We start from the raw sequence: 15139 nt of genomic DNA, 5'->3' as shown, positions 1-15139 counted from the left end.
TAGGAGACCTGTGCCACCTCCTGTGCCAGAAGTTCTGGGTGTGTGGGAAAAGGAGAAGGCAGAGGAAAGGGCAGCCGGGGTGGCCGTGTTCTCTGGTGAGAGCCACGTTTCAGTTAAAGCAAGAAAGTCAAGGTTGAGGTGGGAGGCATAGGCAGATATGAAGCTTTCTGGACGGCGGACTGGCAGTTTCAGAGGCCACCAGCCACACAGAGATCAATAGCAGCCGATCTGGGAGGGAAGATGAGGTTAGAGATATTCTGCCCATGTTGGCGGGAAGCGAACCTCCTACCTGACTGGGACCTGGGGAGAGGAGAGGGGACAAGGATGGGAAGGAAACACATGGAGGGAACTAGGGAGGACAAGAGGAATATTACGCAGTGGAATGAGGGCAGGCAGCAAAAACAAAATCAAACATCAGGCTCTCAGACAGCCTAGATGGACACCCGTAGATAGACACCCCCGTCTTTGTACACCTGTGAATTCGTACGCCGAGGCAAGTAGCCGAGGCTGCCGCACACAGCTGCCGCTGGTGCGCTACACAACTGCTTAAATAACACTGACGCTGAATACAGAAAATGCAACCAACCCACTGCAGAACACAAATGCACACTGAAGTGAGTTCAGGTGTGCCAGTAATTATACCCTAAGCAGGGTGCAAACTATTGGCTCCTCCTACAACAAAAGCTGTGGCCTGCCAGCCAGTAAAAACAATAGCCTAGCTTAATAGCCTCGCTCACCTGAGAGAAACAAACACCTAACCCAGTTTCACTGTAATCTAAATAAACACCACTTGTAATAGCTAACAAACAAACAAATACACAGCAGAACACTATAATGACAACTAAACTGAATTTAGAAACAGCAATCAAACAAATAATACTTAACTAATCCAGGAGAAAATGCAACCAACCCACTGCAGAACACTAATGCACACTGAAGTGAGTTCAGGTGTGCCAGTAATTATACCCTAAGCAGGGTGCAAAAACTATTGGCTCCTCCTACAACAAAAGCTGTGGCCTGCCAGCCAGTAAAAGCAATAGCCTAGCTTAATAGCCTAGCTCACCTGAGAGAAACAAACACCTAACCCAGTTTCACTGTAATCATTTGGCAGACGCTCACTGTAATCTAAATAAACACCACTTGTAATAGCTAACAAACAAACAAATACACAGCAGAACACTATAATGACAACTAAACTGAATTTAGAAACAGCAAGCAAACAAATAATACTTAACTAATCCAGGAGAAAATGCAGCCAACCCACTGCAGAACACTAATGCACACTGTTGAGTTCACTTAAGTTAACACAATTAACGAGGGACAATTTGTGCGTGAAATTTCTCTGCCTCTAAAGAGCAGGCGTAAAGCGAGGCAGAAGTGAGACAGACACAGGTACAATATAGTTTTGAAGATGCACTGAAATGATCTTTGCGACAAAAATCACACTACTAACTCCCAGAGAAAGAAAGAAAGCATATTTTTTTTATTCACATTTAATATTAAATATGAATTAATGGTATTAATCATGATTTTAATAATATTAGTAATTAAACAGCCAAGCTATAATTAACCCCTTTTGTCTGACCAAGGTTCAGAGTGCAATTTTCAATCACTGTGTATACACTATGTAAAAACTCACAGTTCTATCTGTATAACCTATTTTAAGATGCCATTGCTTTAGTGACAACTGTTCAGTTGGAAATCCACCAATACTACAAGAAATAAGGTAGTCAGTGTGCTTTTCATGTGCTTTTCCTGCGGACCAAATTCATAATAGTTTCTCATTATAAAAATGTGCTCAGAGAACTGTTGATAGAATGTCCATTGTTTACTTAGAATGTTATCTGGAGCAATTATCATTGTTGTCGTTGTATACTTCTACAAAAGTACTTGTACATAGAAATGCTATTATCTATGTCTTGTATCTTGAACACAATGAGCCAAAGTACAACCATCTCTGACCAGTAGTTGGAAAGTATATGCTTTACCCCCAACCGTGTGTAAGAAAATTCAGTATTTTCACATTTCAGCTCATCAACGAACCGGCTACGGGAAAGTTATGACGACCAAAAAGCATTTTATGACATTATGTTTCCAATGGGGTATAATTTGTTAGGCTTGCCTTTGTCAACACACAATTTTTTTTACCTGTGTACCGAAACTATAGCATTTTCAATATCAATGTCTGTTGCGCATCGGCAAAAATAATTAGAGATTTTTGCCTTAAAAAGGCTGACGTTTTACAACAAAACATTTATTTTGCGATGCCTACTTCTAAATAGAGGACTTCCTTTGGTGGAGTTCCAAGGAATTGCTTGTACATCGGTGAGCAGCTAAATACGTTCTCTAAATATTTTATCATTATTCAGTATGCTTATAAATAATGAGCCAGCCTGCTTTTTAATAGTAAATTGCATGTGAATTTATGGAATGTGTTTATGGGGGTTGGGTATTTGACCAAAAATGTAATCAATGGACCTCAATGAATATATTGGTATGATATTATTGCGATTATTGTACTTATTTTTTACGATCTTCTTGAGCTGTTGCTGAGGATAGCTGGCAGGAGAGGGTGTTTGGGACTGAAAGGTAGGAGAGAGTGACGGGCGGGGGGGAAGTGCAAGCACTTATTTTCAGGATAAAAGGTGTTGTATAGTTTAGTCAGCAAAATGGGGTGATATTGGCTCAGGAGGTGCCGGTTTGATCCCGCCCTGGGTGTGTCAAAGTGCCCCCAATTGCTCCTGATGAGCTGGTTGGTGCTTGCATGGCAACCAATTGCCGTTGGTGTGTGAGTGTGTGTATGAATGAGAAGCATCAATTTTACAGGGCTTTGGATAAAGGTGCTATATGAAGGCCAACCATTTACCATTTACCAAAACCTGTGTATCTTACACCTCATAAGACCCATAATATCACTTAGTCCTCATGTGTCCTTTTTGCATCTCCAAATGTTTTTCTTTTTGGAAAACTGGCTAGACATAGATTAGAAAAACAATGCAGAATGCTCATTTTCATATTGTCCTCAAATTTGAAAGGGGATTTGTCCAGTGTTGTGACTTGGCTCCTTTGTGTTTCTAAGCGTACCAGCCACAGCTACAATAATCTGTATCTTTGAGAAAAAAGAGCTTTTGTACCTTTGTTTTAGTACTTGGAGTAATTCTGACTCCTGTAAAACAAACCCCAAAGGGTTACCTTTCAGAAGAGACCAGGATTATGCATGTAATCAAAAGGGTTCAAGAATAGTAACCATTTTATTTTGGGTATGTCATTTTTTTAAGCTTGTGTCAAGAAAATGGGCGATGCTTGAGGGGTTAAGGCTTGGGTTATTGTCACTGAAAATATTAACAAAATACAAAATAATTTATAAAATTAACCAATATCTTATGTGAAGCTGTGGGAAAAGAGTGAGATAACGTGCTCAACTATAGTGACAGTAAGTGGAAATTTCAAATAATCATTGCTGCTAGTAAAATGTATAATAGGTGTACCTATGTACAAAGTATGAGTTGGCTAAATGCATTGATATGCTGCTTTTAATCGCTTTTGTCCATCCCGGAAAGACATGCTTTTTGCCTTTAACAGAACATTGTTAGATACAGTGCATGCTCAACTGGCATTGCTAAAAATAATAAGAACAGGGTTGTGTGTTTTGATTCGTTTTCCTCCAAAACAATAGAGGAAAGGGGAAAGACTAATGTGACCCAGTCATACAAATAATTCCCTAATTCCAAAAGACTACTGGACATGCAGAAGGTGTTTGAGATGATAGATAGAAATAGAAATACAAGCGACAATGAATTGCTGTGTTTGTGAGTGCACAAACAAGCTGGAACAGGCAGAAATACATTGGTGTTGGCTAGTGTTGTTTAGCTATAGGCTAGCAACTAACAATAACTAAATTCAAGCATGAGTAATGTCCGTTAAATAGCTAGCTAAATAGCTTGTATTGAAAGCAACTACTAACGCAGATGTTTTACAAATCATATTAGACCGCGGCTTTTTTAGCTCATCACAGCGCATGGTAGTCTGCAATGGAGCTTGCTGCAAAGTTACCAAGAGCTAACCAGAACATGAGCCCAAATGATCTTGGTGGTGTAGGTGGGTTGAAAATGGGAGTCTTTGGGAGTTGTACCACAACTCGATACGCTAGTGTTGGGCACTTTTGTTTGTTGTTGTTATAGTAATAACTATAACATGACTACTTTCTGTTCAACGGTGGTGGAACGAACTCCCCGTTGAGGTCAGAACAGCAGAATCTCTTGGCATCTTCAAGCGCAGACCGAAGACACACCACTTCAAGCTGCACCTTTCCCTGTGCCTCCCTACCTCCCTGTAAACCTTAATTGTTGTCTTTACCTGTTGTATTATTTACTTGTGTATTAGGATATTTTTATTTGACTAGTTAAGCATTGTTTGGCTAGGTAAGCGGTTCATACATTGTTCATGCATTTGTTTGTTGTGGTACTACGATTTAAAAATGATGATGATCAAATAGGCCCTGGCCCTTATCTTCGTTGTGCAGGTAGCAGTTGAAATTGTACTTTGTCTGCCAAATGCCATTAATGCAATGTAATGTAATAATATTTATAATAAATATAACCACAAGTGGTAATTAACAGCATGTGGCAAGTCTCTGTCCCAAAACTTCAATTTGTGGACAAATAAAATAAAGAAACGAAGCTTTTGTGATTTGCAAGTTGCGATCTCTTAAATTACGTTTTCGGTGTGAAATCATCGTTCAGCCCTAATGCAAATGCCGTCATATTAAGGATTGCACTTTAACTTCATATTCATTGTTTCATCTCAATCCAATGTGCTGGACTGCTGTGCCAATGCAATACAAATTGTGTCACTGTCCAAATACGGTGTGTCTATGTATTTTGACTTTTATGTTGGATTTCACATTCCTTAATCAGATAAGTGTCCTTGATAAAGAAATGGCATGCCACAAAGCTAAAATGGACCTCAGTTTAAAATAGGGTAATTCTGTGAAAAATGTGGTGGGTGACCATTCTAATTCAGAAATTTTCTGTAAATGTTGTTTATATATTCAATAGCGAACGTGCAAAATATTAGCGTCATTGGATTTGTCGTTCTCGAGACATTCACTCTTAAAAAAAGAGAGAGGGGTGAAGCATCATATATTTGCCATTAAAGCAGGGGTGAAAATGTGTACCTGAAAATTGACAATTTCTGGTCTACTTTCAAATTATTTTCATACTGCTCAGAAAAAAAGTTATGGTCATTCAAAATGCTAAATAGGGCTTCTTTTTTCAGTATTTGATGGCTTACTACGTCAGCACCACTTGGTGTATGACTTTCAAACTTCCAATGACTAGTAGAACAGCCACAAGCAAAATGCAAATTGGGACCAGCCAGAAAATGACCTAAAAGTATTGCATGTTTAACCAAGTAGTTGGTTAGGTGGAAAGGTTCCAATCAACTTATCTAAGTTAAACTTAAACACAAACAGACTACTGTCTGTTCTGACTCCACAGTGGTGGAACAAACTCCCTGTGGAGGTCAGAACAGCAGAATCTCTTGCCACCTTCAAGCGCAGATTGAAGACGCACCTCTTCAGGCTGCACCTGAAGGCTCCCCGTCCCTCCCTACCTCTCAGTAAACCTTAACTGTTGTCTTTACCTGTGTTATTTACTTGTGTTATAAGGATGATACCTTTACTAGTTTAGTTTGGCTTGGTAAGCAGTTTATTCATACATTTGAGTGTTGCGGAATTACTTTAAAAAATAAAATAAAAATCCAAATAATAATAATAATAATTATGATGATCAAATATCTTTGTTGTACAGGTAGCAGTTGAAATTGTACTTCCCTCTAGGGTCTTTCAGCGGACTTATCCATTAATGTAATGTAACATATTTCAAAAGGTATAATCAGCCTACCTATACATACTGTAATGCCTTTGCCTGTTTTGATTGGTTTAAACATGACCTGAATTTATAGGAACATGTACGTACACATAAGTCACATCATAAATCCATTAAAATGTTTGTAGAAACGTGCATTCAATTACAAATGTTTCTTCAGTAGAGAAGTTGTAGAGGAAATGGTTTGTGAAATATCTGGTTTTAAATGTTTTATATTTTGTATTTATTATTTTTATATTAAATACATAAATGGAAAATATGTTTTTGTTTAACAATGTGTCATTGTTTAATTATACTGGACTATAATTTAGAAAAAGATTTATGTTACTAGTAAATTGTAAATATTCCCGTAAATCAAGGTCCTGTTTGAACTGCTAGGAAGTTGCAGTATAAAATCTTTTGTACGTAAGTATGCCTATTATACATTTTGAAAAACATAGTTTAATTTTGATTGGAAACTTTCACCTTAACAGCTACTTGGTTGAATATGCAACACTTTTTGGTCATTTTCTGGCCAGGCCCATATTTGACTTAATTTTGCTTATGGCTGTTCTTAACCAAAATACTTACTATTCTTAGTAAGTTTGGAAGTCATAAGCCTAGTGCTGATGTAATATCCACTTATGTAGTAGAGTTACTGTAGTCATAAACTGAGCAATGTCCAAAAAATCCAAGTTTGTGAATCTTGAGTCTTGTCTTGGCTTGAATTAATGTTCTTAACTTGTGCCCTATCCCATAGTCCTCCAGCCGTGTGAAGATTGGTTATGAGAGCTGGCTGTCCTCCAATGGTCTGGCCCTGTCCCCTTTCCACATCAGATGGCAGACAGGACTCTTCAACTGGCTGTTTGCCCGGTGTGCGCGTCTCAACCCTCATTTCCTGTTCCTGTGGTAAGTCTGTGCGGTAGACCCTCAAATTGACCCATACATTGATTTCTAGGTCGTTTACCCTGCAATTGGAACAACCCTTGGAGGTGCTGTTTGACCTCAGGACAAAGAGTTGCAAAATGCCCCTGTGGAAATGCCCTCTTTTACCCAGACATAAACCCTTTCTGCTGTAGCACATTAGCACTGGCACACTAGATGTAATGAAAATGCAAACATTAGCAAATGGCTGCTTTCATGTTCCAAAACAGCCTCTGTTTATTAATAATGTATTGTGAGAGAGATGTGCACTTGTGTGAATGTTCAGGTCTACTGGCGTGCACACACACCACACACACACCGAAACACACACAGGCATGTCCGACTCACTCCCCAGTTCCTTATCTCTAGAGCTGGCCTGGCCCAGTTCCCTATGGCCCAATGGTGAATTAGGAATTAGTTCCCTGACAGGATGTATTTGAACAGATTTTCTCTTTGATATGTACTGTTCTTCAACAATTGAAATAAAGTATTTTTAAATGCAATTCATATGTTTTATTTGAGTAATTTATTCCTGCATTCAGAGAGGTCGGTTATGTTCTTTATCTCCGCTTGCCGAAAGCGAAGTATGAGTCAGTCTCATTCTACAAATTTAAGGGTTGTCTTGTGTTCATCTTTTTACCTCTACCCCAAATGTATTTGGTGTATTACAAGAACAAAGGAATTGGTCTTCCAATAATTTTGGAGGGGACTGTATGTCCAATCAATTCAATTGGCCACAGGTGGACTCCAATCAAGTTCTAGACACTCAAGGATAGCAAGCAAACTGCTTTAATTGTACCTGAAAACAATTTGAAGTACCAAATTGAAGAGGTCAAATTACATTTTTAGATTTTTTATTAATTTGCTAAAATTTCTTAAAACATGTTTTCACTGCATTATGGGCTATTGAGTGTAGACTGATGGGCAAAAATGCCCCATCAAAATATCCATTTAAAAGTAAATCTACAACACAAAAAGTGAAGGGGTCTGAATATTTTCTGAAGCCATTGTAGGATAACGTGTAATAAAATTAAAAATTAAAAATTAAAATCTAAAAGGGTGAGCGCAGAAAGTGATTGATTTCAGACCTGGTTTCTGTGCTGTTCCTGTCTGTTTTCCTGTAAAGCATCTTTGTGACCATTCCTTGTAGAAAGCGCAATTTAATTTAATTTAATTTAATTGAAAATCTGTGAAAGTAAAAAATGGTAAATACTCTTCTTCATGGTTTGTGTGTAAGCTTATGGCGTTAAAGTGTGTGTACTTCACAGGTTCAGTGCGGGGATGGTTTTTGGAGTGGTGGCCATGTTTGGGTCAGTGGTGTTACTGACCCGCACGCTGCTGCAGACTCTTGCCCAGATGATGTCCGAGAGCCCAGAGGGCTCCAATGAACAGGTGCTCCAAGTCGTGGTAAGTTCTAAAACACCTTCTATACTTATGGTTTTGAGGTCTAGACAGCAGGTGAGAAGGGCCAGCCCACTATTTATTGAAATCACTTTCTGATGCTGTGACTGAAATTACTAGAACTAGAACTGCCATTGACTGATTGCGATAGGTTCCAGTAACCGTCCCAAGGTTACCCTTATTGATTTGTGTTTGGTCCTTTCCCTCTGTTGCTGTGGTGACATCAACAGGTACCTGGTGTGAATCTTCCAGTCAGTCAGCTGGCCTATTTCTTCATTGCCATCCTGATCAGCGGGGTCATTCATGAGTTTGGCCATGGGGTAGCAGCACTTAGGTGAGGAGACTTAATGGTGAATGATGACAGTGATGGTGGTGAAGATGAGGTTGATGCTGACGATAATCTGGAAATGGTGTTTGCAGGGAGCAGGTGAGACTCAACGGTTTCGGGATGTTCGTGTTTGTGATCTATCCTGGGGCCTTTGTGGATCTGTTCACCACACACCTCCAGCTCATCTCACCTATCCAGCAGCTGCGCATATTCTGTGCAGGTATGTCACACAGTTGTGCATATTCTCTGGCAGTACGACACATGGCTGCACATATTTTCTACAGGCATGTCACTCATCTGTGTATATTCTGAGCAGGTGCGTCACTGTGTATATTTGGGGCGGCCTGTAGCGTAGTGGTTAAGGTAAATGACTAGGACACGCATAGTCGGTGGTTCTAATCCCGGTGTAGCCACAATAAGATCCGCACAGCCATTGGGCCCTTGAGCTAGGCCCTTAACCCTGCATTGCTCCAGGGGAGGATTGTCTCCTGCTTAGTCTAATCAACTGTACGTCGCTCTGGATAAGAGCGTCTGCCAAATGCCAATAATGTGATGTAATGTAATATTCTGAGCAGGTGCATCACTCAGCTGTGTATATTCTGAGCAGGTGCGTCACTCTGCTGTGTTTTTTTAATATTTTTGACTTTATCCCCCCAAATGAATGATAACATAGACTTATCGATGCATTGAAAAAAGGACTTTGGGAGACATATGGGGAGACATTGAAAAAGGTCAAGAAATCGGGGTAAAACAATCATCTTAATGCCGTTGATCTTCCCTGCCAGGGATAACTTAATGGATCTACATTTTTGACAGAGGGGAGTAATGCACGGTCTATAAAAAAATAATCTATTCTGCTATACGAATTATGGACATATGGGGAAAAAAATGAAAATTCTTTAATATTAGGAAAACGAAAGTGCCATGCATCAATGCATCCAATTTGGTCCATGAACGCTGATAACCTTATAGCCATCTTGGAAAAGCTTTTTGACTTTGGGCAGGAATGGTCTAAGGAAGGGTAAATTGTGCAATTTAGATCTCCCCCGAAAATTGGACAGCGTGAGTTTAGGTCAGGTATAAGTGAAATTCCATGAAATTCCTCTGACCCCTCCGGTTATTGTCTTCCCCGCGCATCCACCCATAACCTCTTCTCTTCCCATGGTGCTAAATGCTGAAGCTGCTCTTAAGTTTATTTTTATTTTTTTATATATATTTTTGTTTTGGTTTTGTTTGCTTGCTCTCCCTGTACTACTTCCAAGGGCACCATTATCTCTCCCTCCTATTCCCTTCTGAGTGAGTGTTCCTTTGGTGTGTGCCCTTACTTGTATTACTGATATTAGTTTTGGTTTCTTGTATGTTATGGCTTTATGAACTTTCCCCACTACTCCCCCAGTTTGAATTTGGGACCCTGCACTAGTCAGGAACCCCCTATTTGCCCACAAACCCATATAATCTTGTACTACCCCAAATGTGTAGCGTGAGTCAGTGTTAATTTTCACATCACAGCCTGCCTTTGCCTCACATGCTTCTGCAATTCTGATACCTGTGCAGACTGCCCTGGTAGCTGACCAGGCCTTACCAGTGCCCTGTCATGGGTGCACACTGCCCATCCTGTCTGCCATTTCTGATCAACATAAAAAGATGAGCTGTCCACACACAGATCAATTGCCCATGCTATTGGTGTTTCCATTACATTTGAGCTGTTACCTGCAATAAGTTCCACAACAGCCGGCTGCCAGCTATATAGCCGACTGCTGCGCTGGTAAAGGCCGGCTACTTTTGTGGGAGCTGAATTTGCGGCAACTAGCTGCCCATCACAACGTGATGTTGATTTTTTTTATTTTCTCAATATTTTCTTTATTGTCTCAGCCACCTATTTGAGTTCCAATCCTGTCGGTCAGATATTTCTACTCTATCCCTCTTGGTCAATTAAAACTAATACAAACTGCAGCATACTCAAAGAAGTTTTGTTCATTTATTAGCTCTCAGGGTGCTCTGAATTTCCCGACCACCATAGCTTTGATTAGATTTTAATAAGGATCCCAATTAACTGGTGCCATAGCAACCAGCTAGTCTTCCTGGGGTCCGCAAGCAGAGAGCACTCGGGAGTGCTCTCGCACCCATGACTGAGATGCACTTGCTTCTTGAGTCTGCCTTGGGAGGTAGGTTAAGCACCCTGTTCTTTCTACAGTTTGCCTGTGTAACCTACCTATTTACAATGCTAGATAATTTTGCTTGTTTTTTGTTAACTCACCGTTGTCTGAACTGCAACAAGTCAAATGAAAGCATAGCCTCAAGCTTGGTTCATGCATAAGCCATTCCCTGCTGTCACGCCGTTGTCTAGATCAAACTTGCTGCTGATGTCAGAACGGAATCCCATGCAAAATTTTATGAAATAGAGAAAAGTCCCTACTTTCCTCTGTTCGGTCTTAATGTTTTCCTAATGCAGCCTCCACTGCGGCTCAAAGAAAATGAATGCCGCTCGGTGCTGATAGTGAAAAATTGCATGATACCACTGAGTAGCTAGCACTTTAGTTTGCTATCATTCGAGAACGTTTGTGCGGATGAAACGGTCGATACTATTGTGAATCAACGATTGTTTAAGTCTATCGTCGATCCATATCTAGTTAGCCATATCCATATCCATTGCTGGCAAAAAAGGCACTGAATTTGGATACATGAATAGTATTGATCTTTGACTACAAATCCTGTGTTTTTTTTTACGTTACTGTATTACTATTCATAAGTCGTTTTTTTAAGACCTCAAAACTACCATTAGGCACAGACAGTAGCCTCCTATGGTAACAAGCTATTAAGAGAAGCTTCTGTTTATTTGGCAACAATAATTATAATAAATACAATTTAGCCTATTTAGCCCAGTTGGTTCAAACCCTGGTGTACCCCCTTCTCTTTAAAATTACATATCCCAAGCACAGAGGGAACCCATGGTTTTTAACACCAGACAGGACAGCCACTGCAGTTGGATACTTTAGAAGCCATGGAGTTACTTCAGAATAAAAAGTTACTAATTATACTAACCTGACTCATTGAAGCCCTTACGAGTAAATCACCTGTGTCTGGTCCTTAGCAATCATCTTTTTTTTTTTTTTTTTTTAAGTAACTGAGGGTTTCCAAACTGTTGCACCAGGGCCTTTTTCCTTTTTTTATCATTTATAAACAGTAAAATATACAGTAAAAACCTGAATTCAATTGAAGACAATTGAGTTTGCGGTGAAAAGATGTACATGAGATTACAGATCCAAATTTCAGCTTTTCCATCCATCCATTATCTGAACCTGCTTATCCTGCTCAGGGTCGCAGGGGGGCTGGAGCCTATCCCAGCATACATTGGGCGAAAGGCAGGAATACACCCTGGACAGGTCGCCAGTCTATCGCAGGGCACACACACCATTCACTCACACACTCATACCTATGGGCAATTTAGACTCTCCAATCAGCCTAACGTGCATGTCTTTGGACTGTGGGAGGAAACCGGAGTACCCGGAGGAAACCCACGCAGACACGGGGAGAACATGCAAACTCCGCACAGAGAGGCCCCGGCCGACGGGGATTGGAACCCAGGACCTCCTTGCTGTGAGGCAGCAGTGCTACCCACTGCACCATCCGTGCTGCCCCAAATTTCAGCTTTTATTTTTTGGTATTTTTATCTACAGTGCATCCGGAAAGTATTCACAGCGCTTCACTTTTCCCACATTTTGTTATGTTACAGCCTTATTCCAAAATGGAATAAATTCATTTTTTTCCTCAAAATTCTACACTTATTTAAAATAAAATACGAAGAAATCACATGTACATAAGTATTCACAGCCTTTGCTCAATACTTTGTTGATGCACCTTTGGCAGCAATTACAGCCTCAAGTCTTTTTGAATATGATGCCACAAGCTTGGCACACCTATCTTTGGGCAGTTTCGCCCATTCCTCTTTGCAGCACCTCTCAAGCTCCATCAGGTTGGATGGGGAGCGTCGGTGCACAGCCATTTTCAGATCTCTCCAGAGATGTTCAATCGGATTCAAGTCTGGGCTCTGGCTGGGCCACTCAAGGACATTCACAGAGTTGTCCTGAAGCCACTCCTTTGATATCTTGGCTGTGTGCTTAGGGTCGTTGTCCTGGTGAAAGATGAACTGTCGCCCCAGTCTGAGGTCAAGAGCGCTCTGGAGCAGGTTTTCATCCAGGATGTCTCTGTACATTGCTGCATTCATCTTTCAATCAATCCTGACTAGTCTCCCAGTCCCTGCCGCTGAAAAACATCAGCATGATGCTGCCACCACCATGCTTCACTGTAGGGATGGTATTGGCCAGGTGATGAGCAGTGCCTGGTTTCCTCCAAACATGACGCCTGGCATTCACGCCAAAGAGTTCAATCTTTGTCTCATCAGACCAGAGAATTTTGTTTCTCATGGTCTGAGAGTCCTTCAGGTGCCTTTTGGCAAACTCCAGGCGGGCTGCCATGTGCCTTTTACTAAGGAGTGGCTTCCGTCTGGCCACTCTACCATACAGGCCTGATTGGTGGATTGCTGCAGAGATGGTTGTCCTTCTGGAAGGTTCTCCTCTCTCCACAGATGAATGCTGGAGCTCTGACAGAGTGACCATCGGGTTCTTGGTCACCTCCCTGACTAAGGCCCTTCTCCCCCGATTGCTCAGTTTAGATGGGCAGCCAGCTCTAGGAAGAGTCCTGGTGGCTCCGAACTTCTTCCATTTACGGATGATGGAGGCCACTGTGCTCATTGGGACCTTCAAAGCAGCAGAAATTTTTCTGTACCCTTCCCCAGATTTGTGCCTCGAGACAATCCTGTCTCGGAGGTCTACAGACAATTCCTTTTACTTCATGCTTGGTTTGTGCTCCGACATGCACTGTCAACTGTGGGACCTTATATAGACAGGTGTGTGCCTTTCCAAATCATGTTCAATCAACTGAATTTACCACAGGTGGACTCCAATTAAGCTGTAGAAACATCTCACGGTTGATTAGTGGAAACAGGATGCACTTGAGCTCAATTTTGAGCTTCATGGCAAAGGCTGTGAAAAACTTCTTTCATGTTGTCATTATGGGGTGTTGTGTGTAGAATTTTGAGGAAAAAAAATCTATTTATTCCATTTTGGAATAAGGCTGTAACATAACAAAATGTGGGAAAAGTGAAGCTCTGTGAATACTTTCCGGATGCAGTGTAGATGTGTTACAAAAGGTGATATATTAGAAGTTTTATATCAGACTACCCAATTTTTAGGTGAGCAAAAGTATTGGAACATGTGACTGACGGGTGTTTCTTGTTGTTCAGATGTGTCTAGTTAGATTGAATGGTTAAGCAATAAATTGTTCTGAATATCTAATCTTGGTTTGCAAAGATTGCATTTGTGTTAGAAAGGATAAACCAACATGATGCTCAGACAGCTGTCTTTTGGAGAAAAGCAAGGCAGTTGGAAGCTTAGAAAAGAGAGGAGATTGATCAGAGCCTTGTCCAACAACTTGAAATGTCTTGGAAAAAGAAAGAAACCGTTGGCGTACTGAGCAACAGACGTCAAACAGGTCGACCAAGGAAAACAACAACAGCAGTTGATGACAGAAACATTGTGAGAGCTGTGAAGAAAAACCCCAAAACAGTCAGTGACATTACAAACAATCCCCGCAGGGTAGGGGTGAAGTTACAGTACTGTGCAAAAATCTTAGGCACCTGTATAACATTCTGTACAGATAAGATTCTTTCAAAAATAATTCAATGAAAGGTCCTAAATAAACATACTATTCATTTTACATTGCATTTTCGTAATTTGGCAGAATCGTTAAAAGCTGAATCAAATCAATATTTTTGTGACCACCCTTCGGCATTAAAACTGCATCATTTCTCTGAGATAGCCAACGCTGTTCTGCAGTTCTATAAGACAATCAGCAGGGAGGTTGTTCCAAGCATGTTGGAGAACTTGCCACACAGTTCTTCTGCAGACATTGGTTGTCACCTTGCTTCTGATCTCAGACAGCCTTGATCACGTTTTTATGTAAAAATTAGTCAATTGCTTACAGTAATATGTAACTTTTTAAAAATTAAATACAAAAATGTCTCTGTAATATTTCATCTTTTGGAAAAAGAATATTTGGAAATCTCAAATGTGTTCTTTTATACTAACACACGCACAAAAATAAACATATATATATAATAAAGTGCCTATGACTTCTGCACAGTACTGTATATCTGTCAATCGTTTGAATAAGACTTAGAGAACAGCAATCTAGAGGCTGTACCACAAGATGCAAACCACTCATCCGTAGTAAGAATCAGAAGTCAACATTACAATTTGCTAAGAAGTACAGAGATGAGCCACAAACACCACAAGTTTTATGGACTGATGAGACCTGATCATGATCCAAAACATACAAGCTCATCTGTGAAGCATGGTGAAGGAAGTGTCATGGTTTGGGGTTCCATGGCTGCTTCTGGAGTGGGCTCAGTAATCTTAATTGATGATGTAACTCATGATGATGGCAGCAGGATGAATTCCAAAGTCTGCAAAAACCTTCTGTCTGTCAACTTACGGAGAAATGCATCCAAACTAATTCGGGGGAACTTCATCATACAGCAAGACAATCACCCAAAACACAC

At 40.5% G+C, this 15139-nt stretch overlaps 1 protein-coding gene across 1 annotated transcript in view; it reads left to right on the top strand.

Moving 5' to 3' along the window:
* The window catches only part of mbtps2 (membrane-bound transcription factor peptidase, site 2), a 47316-nt gene that overhangs the window by 5714 nt on the left and 26463 nt on the right, over window positions 1-15139 (top strand). The window contains exons 2-5 of the mRNA XM_061240418.1: window positions 6628-6776; window positions 8060-8198; window positions 8423-8526; window positions 8613-8740. Coding sequence (XP_061096402.1) covers window positions 6628-6776; window positions 8060-8198; window positions 8423-8526; window positions 8613-8740 — 520 coding nt within the window. The remainder of the gene's footprint in view (window positions 1-6627; window positions 6777-8059; window positions 8199-8422; window positions 8527-8612; window positions 8741-15139) is intronic.

Source organism: Conger conger, chromosome 4 (assembly GCF_963514075.1).
Source record: "Conger conger chromosome 4, fConCon1.1, whole genome shotgun sequence".
NCBI lineage: Eukaryota > Metazoa > Chordata > Actinopteri > Anguilliformes > Congridae > Conger > Conger conger.
The sequence above is the reverse complement of the archived record's forward strand: the minus strand, read 5'-3'. Positions and strand labels throughout refer to the sequence as shown.